The sequence below is a fragment of the Haliaeetus albicilla genome, chromosome 10 (genome assembly GCF_947461875.1).
Source record: "Haliaeetus albicilla chromosome 10, bHalAlb1.1, whole genome shotgun sequence".
NCBI lineage: Eukaryota > Metazoa > Chordata > Aves > Accipitriformes > Accipitridae > Haliaeetus > Haliaeetus albicilla.
In genome coordinates, this window is record NC_091492.1 from 33,962,978 (window position 1) to 33,986,407 (window position 23,430).

Below are 23,430 nucleotides of genomic sequence, written 5' to 3' on the forward strand. Positions count from 1 at the left end.
TGTATTCAAATGTCTTTGTACTTAAGTGAAAGTATTTTATCTAAAAGGAAAAATTCAAGGCACCTCACTGGCACACATATACCTCTCTGAAAGTTGTCTTCAGGTACACTAACATTATCCTGTAGCTTTTGTATTCAAAGGAACCTTCTAAAAGATTCTTCTCTGAATGCAAAAGGTGCCCTAAACTCAGGACATGTGCAAACACGTAGAAATCCAACCAAAACAGATTGGAATGTGCTGATCATAACCATTAAGCACTGGATCCTGCACTTTTGTATTCATGCATCCAGAACAAAGCATTGGAATTGCTATTTATATCACATTTTTGGTTATTAATCTCTCATTTCATGCTTAAATTATGTCCCAAGTACACCTGTGCATTATTTAAGTACTACTACCATCCTACAAGATTCTAAGAAATCAATACAAAATCTATTTGCTATAGATTGTGGAGCTAAACCTTCCTTCTCCCAAACACTCCCCCTCAGAAACCCCCAACCCACTGATGTTAGTGCACATGCAAACAAAAATACCCAACCAACAAACCAACCAACAGAAGCAGTATGGACTGCAAAACTAGACTTGTCTTTAAATTCATCAGTTGCGATAAAATTGTAAAAACAAAGACAGGACTTACTAAAAACTGCCAGTGATGATGCTCTTGATTTAAGGTGGTGACATGAGACTTAGAAATCTGGGTCTCTTCTAAAAACTGGGTCTGATCAAATATTTTCTGCGATGTTGCAGGCTGCAGACATGATGGATCATTTCCAAACTGTGTAGAAAAAAACAAAACAAGTCCAGTGACCAATTTCTTAAAACTGCATTTGTACTAGCTGACTAGCACTTGCTCTTCCTACAACACATCATGTTTCATTAATATGTTTTTCATCGCATATGCCCCCAAAAGCTTCTTGAAAGTGATGCTTAATTAAACATTACATACAATAGAAGCCAATCTAAACTAATAAATTCAGCCTTGCTGAATAAACATTTTGTGAGGGCAGGCAACAAGACTGAAGTCCAACATAAACTTCCAAAATAAGACTTCAATAGTGTGGTCATTGGTCCCTTGCAGGCAATTAATTTCAGAGGGTAAATGAAAAAATTCAGTTTCAATATTTTCTCTATAAAATGTAGGGACACAGAACTAAGCAGAAAAATTCTGACTAATATTTATCAGAGTCTGCAAGTTTGTCAGAATATATCTTTATATTAACAACAAAGTTCCAGCAAAGCTTATACAAAGTACCATTAGAAATCCTGGGGTTTTTTTGCCAGCTTGCCCACATAACTCACAGTGTTCCCTAGTTTAAGAGGCATCATTAGGTTTGATATTTCAAATTTTTTTGGATGGAGTCAGCAATGTCAACATTCTCAAATTCCTTTTTAAAGAAGGTTTGGGAGCCACCTCAAATGTACTACCTTTTCATGTAAATATAATCTGAAATGCACATGCTTCTGAGGAACCGTAAAAGATCCTGAATTTGGAATAGTTCAAAACTACTTAATCCTTTGTTTATCTTTTTCTGTTTGGCCAACAATCAACCATTTGCAAAATGACTCAATAGAGACCATAAATTGTTAAGATAGGCACAACCCAAAGACACTGAAACCAATGGAAAAACCCCCACTGATCTTTGGGTAAGATCCTAATTGTTTATAGTTTAGCTTTGTAACCCAAGAAAAGATCCAATAAAGCACTTCTCCCCTCAGGCAAAATTAGCTTCCCGTCCTTACACCATAAGTCAATCAATTTTAATACCACCTATAGCAAGTAAGAATCATATACATTTTAAGCTGCTTCCTCAGGAACCATGAAAAATGGTGGAAAAGTTTTTTTTTTTAATAAAAAAAGGATTTAAAAAATAATGTAGCATAGCGTCAGCATTGTGACAGTTTTAAATGAATCAAAGTTTCATATAAAGTCTAGCATGAAATGCAATTAACTTGTTCCTCCTATTCCCAGAAGAAGCTTAGCAAATCACTAAGACGATTACATGTAAAGATACCTATGTGACTGTCCACTTCATGGACAGTAATGAATTGGTGGTTGTTTCTACTACATAAGGATCAGATGTAGGTCTGTCAGAAAAACCTACGATTTTTAAGACTTAATTTACCAGGCTGCAATTCAAGTGATAGAATGAATTGACTGGAAGGACAGCATGCAAATATGTGCAAGAAAGATACTTATACTGGCATGGTTAAATTATCTCTAAAATTCCAATTCAAAACTTCCAAAAGATGCACAACATCAAGCATTTTGAGCAGTGCATGGGGCCAATAGATTGATATCCCTATTCACAAGCCAACCCTTGAATTAAAACATGTACAGCGCATTACTTGTCACATACATAGATTGGAAAGGCTGAGTATTCAACAGTATTAGGTGCATTGATTAAAAGAATGGAAGAAATACAAGTGTAAAAATAACTTTTTTCCCAGAATTTCTCACTTTTAAGACTAAATACAAAAGATAAAGTATACTGAGATGCTCATTTACTCATCTGCACTTTGGTATTGTATCTTGTCACTAAACCAGGACTCTAATTTGTTCAGTGAGTACCTGACTTTTGAATGAGATTTCTAGGCAGGACTACAGCAGAAAAACCTTAAATAAATAAACAAACAGTATAGCTACAGCACACCCATAAGTATTTAATAATACAGAGTATTGTGTTTATGATTATTCATTTCCTCATATAAACATTACTCTCAACAGAAAACTTTCTAACTTCCTCTGGAGTCATCTATTTAAATCATGTGTTTCACGGAGATCAATTTCTCTAATCCATTAGATTCTTTTCTGCCAACAAATGAAAAGATTTACCAGTCTGAGGTCCTCAGCACCCTTGTTGACCTTTCCATAACTATCTTTTTAATACATTTTACCATGGCATATCTGATAGGAAGTAATTTTATCTTCCTCTAGTATTTTTCTAGTTGGAAGACTCCATAAGCTGAAACCAGTACCAGACTGTATTGGGTTTGCATGGCAAGGTTTTGGTAGCGGGGAGGCTACTGGGGTGGCTTCTGTGAGAAGCTGCTAGAAGCTTTCTCCACGTCTGAAAGAGCCAATGCCAGCCAGCTCCAGGATGGACCTGCCGCTGGCCAAGGCCAAACCCATCAGTTACGGTGGTAGTGCCTCTGGGAGAACAGAGTTAAGAACGGGAAAAAGAACCTGCACAATAGCAACTGCATCTGGAGAGAGGAGGGAGAATATGTGATAGAAACAACCCTGCAGACCCCAAGGTCCATAAAGAAGGAGGGTCGTGGTTTAACCCCAGCCAGCAACTAAGCACCACGCAGCTGCTCAGTCACTCCCCCCCACCCAGTGGGATGGGGGAGAAAATCGGGAAAAGAAGTAAAACTCATGGGTTGAGATAAGAACAGTTTAAGAGAACAGAAAAGAAGAAACTAATAATGATAACGCTAATAAAATGACAACAACAATAATGAAAGGATTGGAATGTACAAATGATGCGCAGTGCAATTGCTCACCACCTGCCGACTGACACCCAGCTAGTCCCGGAGCGGCGATTCCCCGGCCCCACTTCCCAGTTCCTATACTAGATGGGACGTCCCATGGTATGGAATACCCTGTTGGCCAGTTTGGGTCAGGTGCCCTGGCTGTGTCCTGTGTGCCAACTTCTTGCGCCCCTCCAGCTTTCTCGCTGGCTGGGCATGAGAAGCTGAAAAATCCTTGACTTTAGTCTAAACACTACTTAGCAACAACTGAAAACATCAGCGTTATCAAAATTCTTAACATACTGAACCCAAAACATAGCACCATACCAGCCACAAGGAAGACAGTTAACTCTATCCCAGCTGAAACTAGGACAGAGGAGTAGGAGGTGCTCCAGGCACCAGAGCAGAGATTCCCCTGCAGCCCGTGGGGAAGACCATGGTGAGGCAGGCTGTCCCCCTGCAGCCCATGGAGGTCCACAGTGGAGCAGATCTCCACCTGCAGCCCAGGGAGGACCCCATGTTGGAGCAGGTGGATGCCCAAAGGAGGCTGTGACCCTGTGGGAAGCCCGTGCTGGAGCAGGCTCCTGGCAGGACCTGTGGCCCTGTGGAGAAGAGGAGCCCACGCTGGAGCAGGTTTGCTGGCAGGACTTGAGACCCCACAGGGGACCCACGCTGGAGCAGTCTGCACCTGAAGGACTGCAGCCCGTGGGAGGGACCCATGCTGGAGCAGTTCATGAAGAACTGCAGCCCGTGGGAAGAACTCACATTGGAGAAGCTCACGGAGGACTGGACTGTCTTCCGTGGGAGGGACCCCATGCTGGAGCAGGAGAAGAGTGTGGGCAGTCCTTCCCTGAGGAGGAAGGAGCAGCAGAGACAACGTATGATGAACTGACCACAACCCCCGTTCCCATCCCCCTCCCCCTGCTATGTGGGGAGGAGGTAGGGAAAATCAGGAGTAAAGTTAAGCCTGGAAAGAAGGGAAGGGTGGAGGAAAGGTGTTTTAAGATTTAGTTTTTATTTTCTTGTTACCCTACTCTGATCTGACTGGTAATAAATTAATTTAATTTCCCCAAATCAAGTCTGTTTTGCCTGTGATGGGAATTGGTGAGTGAGCTCTCCCTGTCCTTATCTCAACCCATGAGCCTTTCGTTACATTTTCTCTCCCCTGACCAGCTGAGGAGGGGAGTGATAGAGCAGCTTTGGCGAGCACCTGGTGTCTAGCCATGGTCAACCCACTACACAGACATACTCCTGCAGAAAACAGAGGGTGTTTTGCAGTTAATTCCTGTAAGAACTTATACTGTGTCCTCACTTTTGCACAGTCTTCACAACTGTGAACCACATGCCCTGTCTTCATATCGCTCTTTTAGCAATATTCAGGTCAAAATAAATGTGTGCAGAGGTTAGAGCACTTGAAAGAATGGTGTTAGAAATAAATAGTGTTGCAACAACATCTGTGAAGCAATAAGGCACCTTTCTATAATACTTGATTTGGGTTGCATTTCAAAAGCTAGAAAATAAAAAAATCTGAGTAGAAAGATTTGCTGATTAAGCTCAGCAAATTAAGTTCAGATGAGTCCCCATCTTTGCAGGGACGGCTTCATTTCAGCTACACTGTGAGAGGGTAGGAAAGAATTTCAGAAACACTCAAATGCAGCCCACACAGTGTAGTTAGTATGCTCTGTATCCAACACACTACACTGTGCAGTCAGCAGGGGAAACAAGGCAATAGCTTCCTTCCACCAGTAAACAGCACTTAGATCTTGTCCTGTCTACAGTCTGTTAAAAACCATCAAGGTATCAGCTCCCACCTCTGTTCAGCCAACAGTTCCACCTTTCATCCCTCAATAGCTGCATTTTCACATAAGCATCTCTGTGCTTCTTCCTTACACCCAAGAAAAGCTTCCCTATGAGCATTTGTCAAAGGTATCTAACCATCCTCCTTATAATTCTCAGTTGCTTCAGTACCAATGACAACTAAGTAATATTCAGCCAGGTGACATACCAAGTTTACTACTCTCATCCCCACCAGCATTGTTCCATGACTTCTTCCCACTCCCTTTTCCTGTCTTATTAATCTCATATCACCTGCTAAACTGTGAACTTCTCAGAGAAATCACTCTTGTTGTTACATATATGTAGCACAACACTCTCTGGAGTCTGAATTCATGCTAAATACCATAATGTAACAACAGAGATGAGCTGACATATTTATTAGCCTCGGTAGATGATAAACATGAGTAAGTTCTTCCAAAGACTTTAAAACTCGTATTTTTCACTAAAATGGAATTCTAAAAATACCTTCAGATAGTGCCCCTCCATACACAAAATGGTGAGGCATATGAATTGCATCCTATGTGCACAAGCTAAATATCAGAGGTTATTGTCTAACAGATTGTTCAGTTAATGATAGATGCTTCCACTCATACCCCCACATTTCCATCTATTTTTAAAGGTCTTTACTTACATAATGTTTGATATCTTCATCAGCACCAATTTAATTCTGATGGCAACATCAAGGCTGTACATGTAGGACATGGGAAATCACACTGTAAAGCAGGCATCCTTACATTTCTGTTAGGCTTGGGCCTGGAAGCACAGAATCTTTTTATTTATTCATGAGTTTCCTGAGAAGAACTAGTGGTTACTTTGTGTCAGCTGAATAGGATCGTAATTCAATCTTCACTGGAACCTGTTTATCTGAATGACTTATTAAGGTGCAAGCTGACTGCTAACGAACTCTGTTTCATAATAACAAAGCCTTTTGCTAGGGGAAGATACGTTTTGAGAAGTCACTTTATGCAGCATGAGTTGATCAAAGTTTAGTTTTGAGAGACAGCATTATTTCTTAAAAATATAAACAAATGAAGTGAAGCACATTCACACCTGTACCAGTAACATTTTGCTGTGAGGATTGTGTCAATGGGCAGTAGGATGTTTTATGGGCACAGGTGTTGAAAATGCAAGCTCACAGCTGCAGGAACACTGGAACAAGGTAGTTTCTAAAGTGCTCAAGGCTTGGTATTCAAGCACAGGATTTGCAATCAGTTTTTCAAATGGAGTTGTTCCCATTCCTCTGAAATTCTAGTCTTTCCAAAGGGCTATCTGAGTATAAATAACAAGGAGTCAACTGGAGTTTCACAACCTACAGCTCTAGTATCTATAGAATTACTATAAATGCAGGTGAGAAATGACCTCTTAGAGCCATATGCTTATGATAATACTCATTATAGAGTTTTTACTCAGGAAAATTTCAGGTAACAGAAACAGCAAGAATAGTTGACCCTTTACAAACAGATCCTTTCCGGAGATTACTGCTATAGCATACACATATGAAAGTCAGCTCACGAACTGAAAGAATTGTGCTAGGAAAATCACCTAGGAGGCAGAGGACACGAGGTCAAGTGATAGACTAAAGTTACTGCTGGCTACTGCTTCACAGCTCTGTTTGGAGCCAAAAGAGCACAGTAATAGTTTACAAAGAAGCAGAATACAGAGGAGTTATGCTCATAATGACAAATAAGTCTGGTTTTACATGCATTTTCACATCACTTCCATTATAAATAAGAAACAAATATAAAAAAATAGGTGCTGAGTTGGGGTGTGTGCATTCCCTAAGGGTTTTTGAACCCTGGAGAATGGCTGCTTTTAAGTTTCATCCTCTGATTTGGGGCTTCGATATTTTGGTATCTCCATTCTAATTTAAAACCAAGACTTGTCTCTGTCATAGGAAGGAGGAGAAAAGACATTCCAGCTCTTTCTCTGTCCCACTGGTGTGAAGCCCTGAACTTCATAACGTGATCCTCGACTGGTTATGCAGTTACCTTGTTTACTGTTCTGTTTGCACTTAACAGCAGTTTGAAACGGGAATTATTTCACAAATAATGATTCCGGTTTCCCTCTAGGCCCATGGGAGGTATCAATTTTTGAGGACAGGCAATCACTTCAGTTCACATGAAAAGTGTGCTAGGCATGGTCTTGCATGCTATATTACAGCTACAACACCAGGAAACTCCCACTAAATGAACAAGTAACTGCTGAAGACCATTGGAACAGACACCATGAAAACAGATGGTTATAAAAGATGAATGAGGAGATGAAGATACATTTACTCTACTTAAATAAATCTAAATAGACTCTCTCCTTGTGTTCAGCTGACTGTCCATGGACACTTTCCTGACAAACATTTTCTTGGGGATTTTGCCTTCCAAAATTTCCTGTCCTCTGTTACATTAATTTAAAAATCTTTCTTGGTGTTGCTTTTATAGTGATCTTTCCACAAGTATTCCAGCAATCTTAACTAATTTAATCTTCTTCACCCCATCCCTATGCAAAACCTTTTGCTTATACTTATTCATGATCTAATCTAAAAGGGATTAAATACATAAGGTTCATTATTGGCTATTAACTGAAAGCAGATATTATCATAAGCAACAGTTCTGAACCCATAATATTTTAGGGTGACTGACCTCCAGAAAGGATTAAGAGGCAAAGCAGTGTGCAAGTCCCAAACACTGTATTGGGATATCTTAAAGTTTAACATTACTTAGTTATTATGCTGTTTCATAGTACAGTGATACAAAGTATTGATACATAAAGGTGCAGCATAATGAGACTTTATATCATGGTCCATTGGAGATCTAAATCTTTACCAGTTTACTGATAAAGTAAACTTAAAGTAAAGTAAAAGTTTATTTCTTTTCAAGCTGAAATCAGCAAGATACAAATGTCAGCAAAAGGTAGAGGTCTAAATCTGAATACTGGCATTCTAAGAAGCATCTATAAAGTCACACCTTCATTAAAGTTTCCTTAAAACTCTAGATCACATTGGAGTCTAAAACAGTATTTCATGCAGATTACAACATCCAATGTATTTTATGACAGATAAACTTCTTCTGATTGGTGAGGTATAAATACCTTACCAACTTTGAAGATAAAACAATACAGCTACAAAACCAAATTACATTAGTATTCTTTACTTGACAGAGTTGTGAAATAGTGTTTTGGAAATTAATTTGAAAGATGCTGTCATTGTGCCATATATTTTACAATCTCTAACTATACATTACAAATAATTCAGCAATCGACTTTGATCTAATACTGCAAATGACAAATACATTGTAATTGAAGAATCAGTAGCCAAGTTACATAAAAGACAATAATATTCAACACGGAAGACAAAACGTCAACAGTTATAAAGTTATCAGCCTGCTGAAGCAGTTCTTAAATGTTGTGTTTGTAATGTAAGACATTTCAATAAATCCTTCACAAAACACATTTCAATCTTTCCTCTTAACCTGAAAGGATTATCCTGACCTGCCTCTGCTTTTAATACGTGCTCTTTTTCTTCTGCCTCTAATGGAGAAATACTCAGTATTAGTGAAATAGTCAGTAATATTACAATGTATAATAATTATGCAGCTCTATACTCTGACCGGGTGCATGCATGTGTGCAGAGAAAGATATATTTAATACACATGCTAAGCAAGACAATATATTTTATTTACTGTCTATAACTAATTTATTACAATTTATTACTGTCCTATTAAGTCTACATAAGTAACAATAAGGCAAACCCTGGACTAGCAGCACTGTGGAAATGCCTCTTAATTTTTTAAATTAAAAATACCACAGAGAACAAATTCATTATCTGTATTGTGGTAATGCAACACAATATTGCAGAGTGTCAGTCAAGGGACATAGCACACTGTACTACCCACAGCACAGAAAAATATTGCATGCCTCAACAAGCTTACAATCTCTTATTTGTCCATAGGAGTTCACATATGGCATCTTTTTTAGAAAATGAAAAATTACAAAATTTTACATCTGCCTGCATATTTTTGTGAACAAGAAAAACTGAAACAATTGTGACATTGAAATAGCACTACATTATGTGCAAAAAATATGATCTTTATGACCACAAAAAAAAGGGGGGCGGGGGGGTACTGAATCTTACTTGAAAGACAGCATCATCACTACTTCCATAACCCCCCAGAGCTCCTCCTAGATCTAGAACAAAGAACTGATCCAAAAATCAAACCCCAAGGTTTGATAAATGCTTTTTTTTTTTTTTCAGCACAACTGCCTGCAGCTTCCAGGGATAGTTCCTCAGTTTCCTACCATGTCACTGGCCCATGCCTGACCTTGCGTAGTTTGTAACATCTGACAGGGTCACAATGCACTGATTTAGCTGCAGGCAACCACCTTTACAAGTGATACACATAAACACACACTTTACTCTCATGCAGCCTTGCCAGCAGAAAAAAACACTTCATGTGCTATGCAGTCTTACTTCATGTTTCACTTTTTCAGTGGAGGAAAAAAAAAAAAAAAAAAAAAAGAAAGATATTTATTCCGATTCTGCATTACCACCAGATCTTATCCAAATCAGCTGATCTACACAGCCACTGACACAGGAATATGACTGAGGTTAGCTGTAAATTATATATGCAGGAACAGGGAAGAGTCTGGAGAAGAGGTAACAAGCTTTCTACACCACCAAAAAGCTTTTAAAATAGTAGTACCTACTAAGAAGCACGCCTTGAGGAATTATGAAAATTACTCTTCAAGGAAGAAAAAACCCCAACTTTTAATCACTTGCAAAATGATTACTGCCCTGCAAGAAGGCACTTGCTGTTAATCGAAGGATTTAACAAGTAAAACAACACGGCATTTCATGATTCCTAAACTATCATTTTTGAACTTGTTAACCACAACCCTGCAGACCTAACTTCTCTACTCGGAATGTATTTTGCTCTTCTGCTGCACTGCTCCCCTGAACTTGCACTCTAAGACCAGGATTTGACTGCAAGAAAAGAGGGGATATTTTCTGTCAGAGAATAGAGGGGAAACATGACACAGATGCTCCAATAGTTGTTGCGTAAGTGAAAAGTGTCAATATAAAGTTCATTGAAAACATGGAGCTGTCACAGAGAAACCTGAGGGGGGGGGGGAAGAAATATGAAGTGTCTTGCCTGAGAATGCAGTAACTTAACATAAGAGAACCTCTGCATCCCTGTGATAGCAAGAACTGATGTTTGTTTCAGAAGCAATGAAAATAATTTTATTTCCTCACTCCTGCTTTTTTTTTTTTTTTTTTTTTAAGCTCAAAGGTGATAGTCAACTAACAGGCAAGGGCTCAATTTAATATGAAAATAAAATTTTGAAATGTACTACACTAATGTTCTTAGAAATGGTTCACACACCAGTTTTGGTGCCAGTAATGGTTAGTATAAAGTTCTCACAAAGCATCTCAAATGCCACGTAGAGAATCCATCTCCTGATATCTCTCCATCCGTAAGGCTAAACCATGCAATATATGTTTGTTTTAATTTTCTAGTATTAAGTCAAATATTATCCTCCATCCTTATTACGACTGAGAATATGGAAATACTTTGATGATATTTGTCCTATGGTTTGAGAGCTTTCTGGTATATTAAACGATCCCCGGGTTTGTACTATTACTTCATATTTCAAAGTCACAAAACAAATTAATTAGCAAGATCATGCCACCTCATTCTTAATCTCATTAGAAAAGACTAATGGCTACAGAATCAAGTATTTCATAGAGATTACTGCCTTAACACCATTAGCCTTTACATCACACAGGCTAATTTTGAATTTTCAAATCCATTGTAATTTCCTCCACTAGTTTAATTACAACCCTTAATTAAGTCCCTTCTTCAATCAACTTTATAGTTATGTCCATTCATTTATGGCTGCATATAAAATAAGAAACAAAGAGCAACTTGCAAAACTGTAAGGCCAGCACAAGAGCTTTCACAGTATTTGGCTGGCCTTAACCTCTGCTCCAAGAATTGCAAGCATTCCTTTCTTTTAAATATCTATAATAAACTCATAACAAACACAAAGAAACCCAAAATTTTAGCTAGGTTTTAAAAATCCATGATTGATTTTTTTTTTTCCATTTTGCATTTCCTGAAGAACCAATGAATGAGGGATTATATTTACATATGTTGCTGTTTAGTTTTGTGTCAATTTTAAGAATCTGTAGCTTGGTCACAGTTTTTTAGTTACTCCAAAAGCTAAGGTTAGATGGCAGGTGTTTTACCTATACACTATGATGATACACTGGAATTTTTACATTGCACTTGTATCATACACTTAGACATCCTGTCCTGACATGGAAAACACAAATCAGTATTAGAGACAAGGAGTGTCAGTTGCAGAATAGGTAACGTATTATAGGGAGCTTAGCGTCTTAAGGTAAACTGATAGGAAAGGTGCAGCTATGTTGGCAAAACTATTTTCAGGATGTCTCCAAGTTCAAATTCTCTCATACAAATCTACTACATCTGAATCTGAAACAATCAGTAGGGGCTGTTTAGCAAAGAATACAGTTGTAAACTGTTGAGATACATTAAGTCTCCTTTTACTCCTATATAAAAAAGATTTCCATAAGCGCCTCTGTTTCTCATTGGCAGAGCTGTATCTATATACACAAATACTTCTATGAATTTTCACTGATTTGTTTCAATGGGTGCAGAAAGTCCATCCTGTATTTCTGCACAACTTTTCTATTTTATAATTGAAACATTAACTTTTCAGGGTATGCAGGCACTATGTTTTTCAGAATAGATAATTTCATTTCCAAAGCAATAATGGAGACTTTTCTAACTTCATGCTTTACTATTATCATAAATAGTTTGTTATTCTTTCCAGAGTAAAGTGCTTTGCAATTTATGGCATGAAATTAATACACTGCTTTCTTTGAAAGCTGCTCTTTTTAATCATTCTGTACCGGGAAGATGTAGAAGTCATTCAGATTCATTCACCCCACTTTTTAGCATATTCTATATAGATACACATACGTATTTGTACTGGCAATTTTTTTCTGTTAATATTATTAAATCATTAAAATGCTGAGATAGATATATATATGTGCTTTTCATTAATGAATGAAAAGATATACTTTCTGTTTACACAGTTTGCAGTAAAATGCAATTCCAATTTTTAGAAGGAGTTAATGTTTGAGCCACTGACTGATCCCATCAGGTTGAAAAGGTCCCAACATACATCTTACATGAATTTCTGTTCAATAGGATTCTGAACATTCCTTGAAGTTCAGATTGATTTGGCGTTGTATGCACCTTTGCATCAGGTGTGAAAACTTAAAGTTTCCAAAACATATTGGCTTAAAGAATATTTGCCATTCATAATGTTTTTGGCATTTCAAACCTATTACAGATGCACTCTGAAAATCATGCTGCTGTATATAAATTCTGACCTCAATCCTTTGACCAGGAAAGCCCGAATTTAATCTCATTTTTTGCAGGCCCTCATAACTCTACAACATCTACACAAGGAGATGTATTCTTTTTTAACAAATTACTCTTTCACATAAAAAGGACAGTATTCTGATTCAAACAAAACCATCGCTCAGACTTCTCAAATCAGATATAATTTTTTTCAAAACAGCTCTCTGCTAATACTTGCAAACTCACTTCCCTTGAAGGCACATATGCAGCACATATCAGCCTTCAAGAAAAAGTGTTATCTCTGAATGAGTATCGGAGAGCTGCAAGCTAAATGTTTACTCCACAAATATACTAACACATAAGCATTCTCACGGTGAGAAACACTTATTGGATCTAAAGAGAAGCATGTCAATAAAGAATTGCTCAATATCAACATCTAATACCATAATTAACAATCACAGAATATAATCTTTCACTGTTTGGTATTTTAATAGAAAAGATTAATCCTTTTGCAACAATGGTACTATTTCAACAAAAAAATTAAAATATTCTCCATTAACCTACAGAATCTTTCTTATTTGGTTGGCATGCGATCAGAGACATGAGAGGCTCTGTCTCCTAAGATGATGAACTTCTAAGTATTTGACACTTTTTAACTGGGCATAAGGGAAAGGTGCTGGTCTTCAGTGACCTTCTGTGAAAGAGGAGATTGGAATGACTACCCTTTTAATTTATTTATTTATTTTTCTCTCAAAGAAGAAAGCTAAAAGCTAATTTATGTTCCTTCCTTATTGCAATGTTGCAGATAGCACAGCCATATCCCCCCCGATCATCAGATCCTACAACTTGGGAGCTACTTTTGCCATTTCTCTCTACTTCCCATCACACACCCTGAGTCATTTTTTTTAACCTGCCTCCTGTTCCTCCAAATCTCTGTGACTACCAAAACTTGTTGGCAGGCTCTCATCAGACTGTTTCTTGATTAGGGCAAAATCCTTGCCATCCCAAACATACGATTTGCCCTTTTCCATCTGTAAAATAAGCAGTTATTGTTACTGTACTCTTTGCTTGTAAATTACTCTTTTGTTTTCTGATGAGCTAAGCAGGAATTGATCTCAGGAAGGGCTATGAAACAAACAGCCTTATGCAAAGGACTATGAAACACCAAATAAATTTGGAATAGCAAATTTTCCTATTGTGTCTAAACACATTTCCACTTTTGGTTTGTTTGCTGATGTTTTTTTTTCCCCATCATGATATAAGAGAAATTTCTTGTCATTTCTTGATGAAGAGCCTAGATGTTTTTTTACTTACATTCTATCTTCCATGTTCTCATGCGTAACTGATAAAACTTTCTACTGACTTTTTTCTTTAAGATCTGTTAGAAGAAATGTACCAAAAGTAAATTAGCAACAAAAATGAGAAATGCCAACACCCTCTCTGCATGCAAATTTCTTCTTTTAAATACAAAAAATGAGACCAAGGGAATCCTATTTCAATGAGCAAATTAACAAAAGGTCAGAAAGCTTGATCTTTGTCGCTGGTGTACTCTGTCTGAAAGCTGAACTGCCATTTAAATATTTATAAGGGAGAGCTGTAATTGCAGGTTGAGAGCTGTGAGAGACCTCTGCATGTACAACATAGGAAACTGAAAATATTCATGACATGGGAGATATTCCACCAAAGGAAAATTTGGGTGAAGTAAAGGAGTACTAACGTGGCATTTTAATCATTTCTGAATCAGAATACATAAGAAGGTGACCTGAAACCTGTTACTTTTGAGGTCTGTCATGGGACACAGAAGACAAATTCAGACTCTTACTAGCCACTGAAAACACGTGAAAAAAATAGCTTCAAATTATGACAGCACAACCAGCAGTAGACAGAACCATGTTTCATTTTTGTGAATATTTTTTAATTAAATAAAGAAAAATGGCATGACAAACAGCTGTATAAACGGCAAAGTTGAGAGAGCAAACAAAAATGTTCCAGATCCTGCTGCCTCTATTAACTGGGCTTGCTACTAGCAACAGAGCTATGTCCCAGCAGATTAAGGGTTCTTGCTAGATAATCTCCCTCCTGCCTGATTTTAGTGCCTTTAATTAAACTAAATTTATACTTGTCCCTTTAGTTTGAAATCCACTTTATTGAAGATTCTTTTCAAGCAATTTATTATATTTGGCACCATAAGAAAAACAAGAAAGCTCAGAGAATTCACAGTCAATTCCTCCTACACAAAACCCCAGATCATACGAATCAAGGTAATCAGCCTACAACATACCAGCAAGATGCACTATGCCTATGGTCCACTCTGCCATCCTTTCTCTGTGCTCCCTTCCTTTTCGCAAGCCCAAATATGCTCCAAACACACAATGGAGAATATTTCCATTTTGGTCATTTAGTAAATTACCTTCCAGTCACATGATCCCCAGCCCCACAACTACTCCCAAAAGAGGCTCTGCAGACCACAGCAACCAAAAGACAGCATATCAAATGCTTATACAGGTGAGATCATATTTTGAGATAAAGATGCTTAAAGAATTATCTTGCAATAAACTGGATGTTCGAAATGGATGTAATTACAAGATTAATTATATATAAACTGTTTCTATCAAAAATATGTACATTGAGCTTGATAGGATTACTTCTTAAACATCTGAAGAGAACGAGTATTTAGCTTAGACTTAAAAAACAAGTAGTCTCATAAGCACCAGGCTGAGATCAAATCTGTTCTGTCATTCGTCCTGCTCATTCCACCACTTTTTAGAAAGGATGACTACCTGCATACTCTCTACCTAATTATCTCCATGATATTGGAAGTTTTGAAACCAAGCTGTCTTTGAAAATCATATAATGGATTTCAAAAGAAAGAATCACAACTTCTTCTTAAATAACTTTTTTTGATCATATAATAAAATATGTTCATTGGTTAACAAGGCAACATCCCAAAATATTCCACTGACGACACCTGGTGGAGTTGCATAGTGATTTCTACCAGCTTTTTGAATACGCTTGAGATGACAGGCAACCAGAGTATCAATCTTTAAGACAACAGGTCATGTAAGGATCCACATTACACATTGAATTCAGTATGAAATCTTTAATTCCATTTTGCATTCATGGCCTTTCAAAGGAAAATGTTTGTGTGCCATATGATTCAGACATACAAATGTCACTTCTTTGTATCGTGGCAAAAAATAATAAATTAAATTATGAACATGGTTAGGAAGACGCAAGGTATCATTACCAAGCAAACGCCTTGATCCAGAGTAAATAATCTTAAACATATGATCCATAAGTAAGCTCATCAAAAAGTGTTAAGATCTTGCACTTCACTAATATTTGGAGTGTCAGCCAGGACAAAAATTGAGGTAAATATTTATAGCAGCCCAATTAGTGAGTGGACAGCTGTTTACATAAGCAATTTTTTTATTTTTTTTATTTTTTTGTGAAAAGACTGCTTAAGAAAAAGATTGCTGTGCAAAGTGGCTTAGCACGTGCTATGTGAAATATCCACCAAGAGCTATTATGGACGCCACCTCTTGTTCAGAAAGTCTCCTCAGCAGTGAGCTGTTGGAGACTGGAAAATTATGCACACAAAATGTAACTATGCATTTGCCTTGCTCTTACTTTTGTCCAAGCAGACTGTTGATCACAGCTGAAGAAATTAAACTGAACTAAGCGGACCTTTGCTCTGAAGTAATTTTATGTTCTTATAATTATATCATATTCCTTACATTCCTACACCCATCATTACCACTCATACCATTTGTTAGCTTTAAAATCCATGACTACTTGAACATTCATTACTCTATTCAGTGTTTCTGTTTCCAGTTTGGGGTTTGTGAAGCATGAGAATATTTCAAGATTGCCATTTCAGCATTCCCAGCTGGAACATCCATTCAAAACATATTCATGTAAAGACATATAAAACCTTCCTTTTATGCCAGCATTTATTTCAATAAAACATGACCTATGTCATTAGTCATTCAAAGAAAACAAAAAGGAGTTTGCAATAGTACTAAGTAAAGCAACTGATTATCTAAATTAATTTTTGTGAATAATATTTTTGGAGTCAGAATGGGGTAATAATGAGATTGAAGGAAGAAGGCACTATTTTACCTAGCTCTAGTTAGACGATATCAATACTGAACTTTTATTCTACTTGGGCAGATGCTAGTGCCAGAGAAGTTTTAAAGTTAGGTTCCGCAGAGCAGGATCTGCATTTCATATGAATTACTGGGCTCCTGATTGGCCTAGATTTTGGTTACAATACAGCTACCCCACCTCCTATCAATACACTTTAGCTCAGTTATAAAATCCATCTCTGTACTAGATATTTTACACAGGCCTTCCACAAGGTCTACCATCTTGAAGTAAACCCTCATGCATTTTTTGTAAGCAGTATGAAATGACTGGTGTATTGCCACTGCCCTCTTCTGGATGAGATAAGAACGGGACAGAAGTCTGTAGTCCTTACTGCTCTGGGTTATCAGGAAACCGGCAACTACTCTACAGCTCTTCATTTTTATTTTCAAGGTAGTGTTCTTGAATTTTATTTTTATGCTTGCCATGCAATAAAGATGTGCAGAACAGTAACGCCCACAAAATGGCAAAATGACAACAAACGGGTGGCAATAAACTAACCTGAATTTTTCAAGAAGTTGACAACATGAAGAACCTGTTCATTTCAGCTAAAAAACCCACACTTCTTTTGAAAATGAACTCTGATCATATGCAAAAAATCTAGCTTAAAATGTGATGACAGACTCATTTTCTGGCCTAGCTGTGACAAGGTTGTGACCTTTAATAATATTGTTTCCTCCGCTAGTTTGGGCTGCTAATGAAAAGTACTTCGGTGACTCTGTCACCTCTTTCAAAGGATCAAGAAAAAATGAGTCAGAAATGCTTGTCATCAGAGCACAAGAATGGGATTCAGGTGATGCAGATCTACAACCTGGCTCCAAAGACTCAGCCTCCGACCTTAGCTAATTCATTCAGCATCTTTGTAAAGAGGAAAAAATTGTTCAAGCCAAGCAGTTTGGGAATAAACTATATTATTGACAAGGAACCACAGAAGTACCATAGCAATGATGGATTATACAAGTATCTCAGTAGGTAAAAGAACCCAGGCATGAGTTGGAAAAGTGATTCCTAGTTGTCCACATCAGTGAAACCGCTCACTGATGGTGCTTGATTCCTTATATCTCTGTTCAAATATCTTTCCAATCTTAGCCAGACTGAACAATACCCATTATGACAGGAAACAGGAAACACTACTGAAAATGCTAAGTTTAGCTTGAGGGTAATTATACAGATATAGCTTTGGATGAATGGTGATCTTGATTGTGAATAGGAAGATTGTTGTTTAGAGTTTTTAATAAATAAATTTAAAAATTAGAGCTCACTTGTCACTTGCAACTCAAAGTAAGAAAGAACAATAGGCTGTACTGGAGGCTATCCAGGCATGCAATCACAGCACTGGAACAGAAACATCCCATAGTCTGTATCATCAGAATGATAAGATAAAAACAGACAGCTGACACAAGAAAAACACTTGGTAACCAATAGAATGCATACTCCAACCAATGGGAAAAAATGTAGGAAAAATTGTTATTTATTTTGATTTGATAACTGAACTACTTGTTCAATGTGAACTACTTCCTTCCAAATGAATGTAACAAAAATTAGCTAAAGCTTGGGCTTTCCTTCTTTTTAAATAAGAATAATAAATATTAAAAAAATAAAACCATACAGCTACCACACAACTTTAACAGAGAGGTAGTATAGTTTAGGACAGCAGGTATGGCATTAGAGAAGCCCTAGGATCTATTCCTACCTTACTTACCCTTCCTGTAACAGAGGTAAGTGACTTTTCTTTTTACTCAACTGTTTCAAAAAGTTGAATCCCAGCCCCAAAGTTGTATTTTAACAGTCAGTAAGCATAGGATCTATAACAATGGGGTTACTCTTGTCCCATTCATCTGGTATGTGGTGGTTAAGTAACAGTAATCTATGCAATCACACATTGGTCATGTTTGTGACAAAACTAGCTTGACCCTCCTCTCCTAAATAGGACATTTGGCAGCTAAGACAGTATGTATGCTTTCCAGTACGTGCAGCTGTTCTAAGGAAAGATGCATGGGAGATAAAATGATATGGAATTGGTCTGTATTTCCACCCAGTTAGTTCACCTCCCACTTAGAGCCCTATCAGTGGATCCATGTATAACATTATCCTCACTGAAGGGTTCCAGCTTTGTATTACCCTGGGGAAAATACTAGCATCTTACTGTCTCAGCCAATAAACATCACTTGCATTTGATTGGGATGATTATATGTACTTGTAAGGGCTGAAATATTCCCCCTTTGCAATATTCCCCTCCAGAGTGTAACTCTGCAATCACTTGTGGCCCTATTTTCTAAAAGGCCAGTACACTGAAGTCACGCTACTTGCTCAGTGCTTTTGAAAAAAATCTAGCTGTCATTTAGGTTCCTGAACAGAAAAGCAATGGCAAACTGTAGACATTTAGCTACTTGAAACACATGTCCTTGAAGAGCTTTGAAGATCTGAGTTTGTGTGTTCCTTGAAAAGCTCTTCCTAGAACATGGTACATCCCAGCTTTTAGAACCAGGACCACCAGATGCAAAAAGTCTTTGCACATTTCCACTTTGACTTTGGTCAACTGTGCATCTCAACAACTATGCAGGCTGCCTTTCCAATAGTTTATATTGCAATGACCATTTTAAACAAGCCAACTGCTTCCCTAAGAAGTTGACAAATCACATGAAGTCACTGCTCCATGAGCAGTGAAGTCTTCAACAACTATATTAATGCAATTCCCAGAATAGTCTTCCACACTTTTTTCTATCAATGATCACCATCACTTTGTGCTCCCTCTTTGTTTTTTGAAGCAAATATTCTGTAATCTTCTTAGCACAGAAACACTTCCTCCATCAAAGTGGTAACTCTTCACAAAAACTAGCACTGGTGGGAGCTCCACTGAGCAAACTCATATTTACAAAAGCCTCTTACCACTGCTCATATCCTTGCCTTAATTTTACTCTTCTTTATGCATTCAATATTACACTGGTTTGACCTTTTGGCTTAAAAAATTCTCAATCACTCTTATTTTCTTAATGGCTCTTGCTTTAGCTGACATCAGTTCTCCAAAGCACTGCAATCTTGAGGGGTTTCCATATTTTTAGCTACTGTGCCAAATTGCTCTGAATTTAATTAGTTAAAAACCTAGCTGCAGAAATCTATCCTAAATGCAATGCAAGAGCCTACTGTCAAAGTTTTTATGATAAATTCAAAGCCACTTTACTTTGGTACCTTCTGGATGTGAGGTCCTGATGCAAATGACTCACGTGTTTGCATCTTGCATCTAAAAAGCACTCTGAACTATATGTCTCAAAAACCAGAGTATCACAGAACATGTCAATAAAAACTGTGTCAAGAGCAAGAAACGTGATTCTTGGCAAAAACACTGATGTGGCTATCTAGATGAAATTTTCGCCCCTTTTTTTTTTTTTTTAAACACTCTGGGATAAAAATTACAAGTATAAACTAAGATGAAGATGCAAGTGACATTTCTATACTACCAAGTATTTATTTCATGAAGCATGAATACCAAATAATTTACCTAATTTACAAATTAGAAAAAGCTTATTTAGCATAAAGCTGGATGAATTTTCCATTTTATTCATGCTGCAAATATGGACAACCTTTGTGTAGTTGAAAACTGGTACAAGAAATCACTCTTGTGATAAATGTGCCCGTAAGTATTTTTCACAAACTATAAGGAAGCTCTGCATTAGCTATCAACTCAAACCTGTATAAATCTAAGAAGGAAAAAAAAAAAGTCTTTACGAAAACCAGATATCCAATGTTAAATCTTCTAAAATATTTGTTTTAATATGAAAATTCGCATCATCACATATTAATACATACTTCACATTCAGGTTTTATAAAAGTACAAAGGACTCCATGGTACACATGTCAAGAGGTGAACAACAGATCAGAGCTGTCGCAGCTATATCCCCATTCAGCAAAGCATCTAAACCTCAATTTTTAGCAACATGTATGAACGAGCTACTGTATCATTCTGTACACTAGCAAAAAATAATACCTTTTTTTTTCCATGGGGCTGTTGATTTTTATTTAAATGAGTTATGTATCAGCCAGACCAATTTTTCTTTCATTTGGACACATGTAACTAATATCTTTCTTACTGGCATTATCCCTGAGTGATACTACCAGAAGTCTAGGGAGAATCAGGCCTTTAAGCCCTAAGTATTATCAACATAAAATGTAAATCCTTTAAAAAGGATTTGAGGTGGCCTTTTATGAGAAAATGACAGTCAGGAAAATGTGTAACTCCTTTGACATAAACAACAGGACAAGAACTAAAGATTCATCTCTCTAAAGAAATCTGAAACCCAAACAAAAGCCAGAAGGCATTTGATAACAGCTGGTATCTTTCAATAGCCAAACCATCCGAGTTTGAGATCCCTATTTTGGCAATAGCAAATGTATCATTTTGGCAAAAACAGAATCTCCCATCACTAGACAAACAGCATCTTGAACCTGTATTGTAAAGTCCATGATTTTTCTATCCTCCCTTATGTGTAGTACTTTCAACGACTTACATGGTAAACAGCAGTACCACTGTTAACTCTCTGATCACCCGGTATCAGGGCTCTGTTGATAATTATAAATGATTTCATGACCAAGTTTAAATGTATCTGCCAAAACAGAAATTGAACCTGCAGAGAGAAAGCGTTTTTTTTCCAATGCAAGCCTTTGACATAAGCCTCGCTGGATCTGTGCCTACATATGCAGCCAAAAACATTAGCAAACAGACTAGCCCTACAGCACAGCCACCTGAGCACTGCAGGCTTCCCCCTGCGTTCCAAAAACACTGCAGCCCACAGCTTTAGCTCTACAGGTGAATAATCTGTCATTCTGGCCATGCACTAATGGGCTAATCAAAAGAGATTTTCAGTCTGTGGAGTATAAAATGGGATGCTTCATTCTAAAATCAGAGAGATGTGCCAACATCAGTCTCTACCCTTCAGGTCCTGGCCACAACTTAGTACAAGAAACACAACTGTTTTTTCAGATAGTAAGAATTTTGGATCATCTACATGGAAATTACAAGTGATGCATCAATGTTTATCAGAACCAAACATTTTTCAAAATTTATTTCAATTATAGAGATTAAAGGTGTTTAGTACTAAAAAATAATCACATTTTAATATAAAATTGAATATGCAAATCTTCATTGGATTATTTTATTTATCATTAGAGGTATATAAACACCTACACTTTAGTTGTCTGGGCCCTCTTACACTCAATGAAAAAATGGGCACTGCTAAGATGTAATTTATCTCCGCTCTAAGACACATACTAAAAATAGAAAGCTTTCTTTCTCCATATAATTTTTATAACTTGTTACTGAAGTACCATACTGCCCAAGCACTAGTCATTTGTCATTGTCTCTCTGTGATGGTGCTATAACTGGTTCTTTCTCCAGCTAGACTTACAGCAAATTTACCTTGGCCTCCCCCTTGCTTTTGTTATGAGTCATGTAACAGATTAGCTGAACCCCATATACATCTGTGCTTACACCTTCATTTCACATGAAACTGTGCCTATAACAGCTGTTGACATTTGTCCTTTTTCAGGGCAGCTCTTTGAATAAAGGCAAGTTAAATAACTGAATTATCATAGGTCCAAAATTAAGCCCAGGAAGTCAAAATCAACTTACTTTGACTTTCCTGTTAAGTTATATGAAGATTAGTTAAAGGATTTTCTTTTTTCTCCAGCCTCCATCTGTGTCCCATATAAGCAAAAGGATAGAATTGATGATATGCAGGTCACATCTACCTTCCTCTTTGATCCGGTTAATGAAATTGAGATTCATTGCAATTTTCTGCTTTCCATCGTTCAAGGAATGTGGTTACTTTGAAGATTCCTTGGAGCTTACAATATTTTTCCTCAAAACCAGATTCTATTTCTCCTGGATATCTTATTTCTTTATCATTGCCAGTATAAGTTGTTAATATAAATCTTCTGTCTAAAGCAATCTATACTGACTGAACTCCACAAACTTAAATTCCATCTTGAATTTGTATAGAAACTTTTCTAGAAAAGTTTTTTGCTTTCGCTCTCTTTTATACAAGCATCATGTATTTCTAACTGCTGGTGCAAGTACTGGGGTAGCATTTAAACTATGACCTCACACACGCTAAAATGGCTGAAAAGGAGTCTTCCTCAAGTTAACAGTTCAACTGGTAGGTCAGTCCCGAAGCAGTTCAGGACACTACCCTTTCTCTACCAGAATATGGAACCCACAATCATGTTGTGACTATACATGTGTACATAAGGAGAGAGATACTACTTCTCTCCAAGAGTTAGTGACAAGACCAAGATAACCAGGGCACATAACAAGAAAGGCCGAAGTCCAAGGCTGCTGCTGGCTGATGTACAATCTGTGCAATTCCTTTGAAAAAGGCCTTCCTAGCTATCACATTCCCAGTTGCCTTTTTGCCCATGGACCCTCCTCTGCTCCATGGTCCCATTCATAAGACACTCATGAATGCAGGAAGTAAGAAGCAGGTCAGGCTGACAAGACGCACTTAGCATATGACATCAATGAAACACACCATGTCATGCTGTAAACAACAGCGAAACAGCCACAGGCGAGAGAAAAGAATGGGGTTGAGTTAGCTTG

At 37.4% G+C, this 23,430-nt stretch overlaps 1 protein-coding gene across 18 annotated transcripts in view; it reads right to left on the bottom strand.

Annotated features, from left to right (window-relative positions):
- RIMBP2 (RIMS binding protein 2) overlaps positions 1–23,430 on the bottom strand; it is a 156,918-nt gene that overhangs the window by 115,096 nt on the left and 18,392 nt on the right. For all 18 annotated transcript variants that reach the window (XR_011326642.1, XM_069794901.1, XM_069794899.1 and 15 more), the window contains exon 3: positions 638–775. Coding sequence is in view for 17 of the 18 variants with exons in the window: in XM_069794901.1 (XP_069651002.1) it covers positions 638–775 (138 nt within the window). In the remaining variant the exon portion in view is untranslated. The remainder of the gene's footprint in view (positions 1–637; positions 776–23,430) is intronic.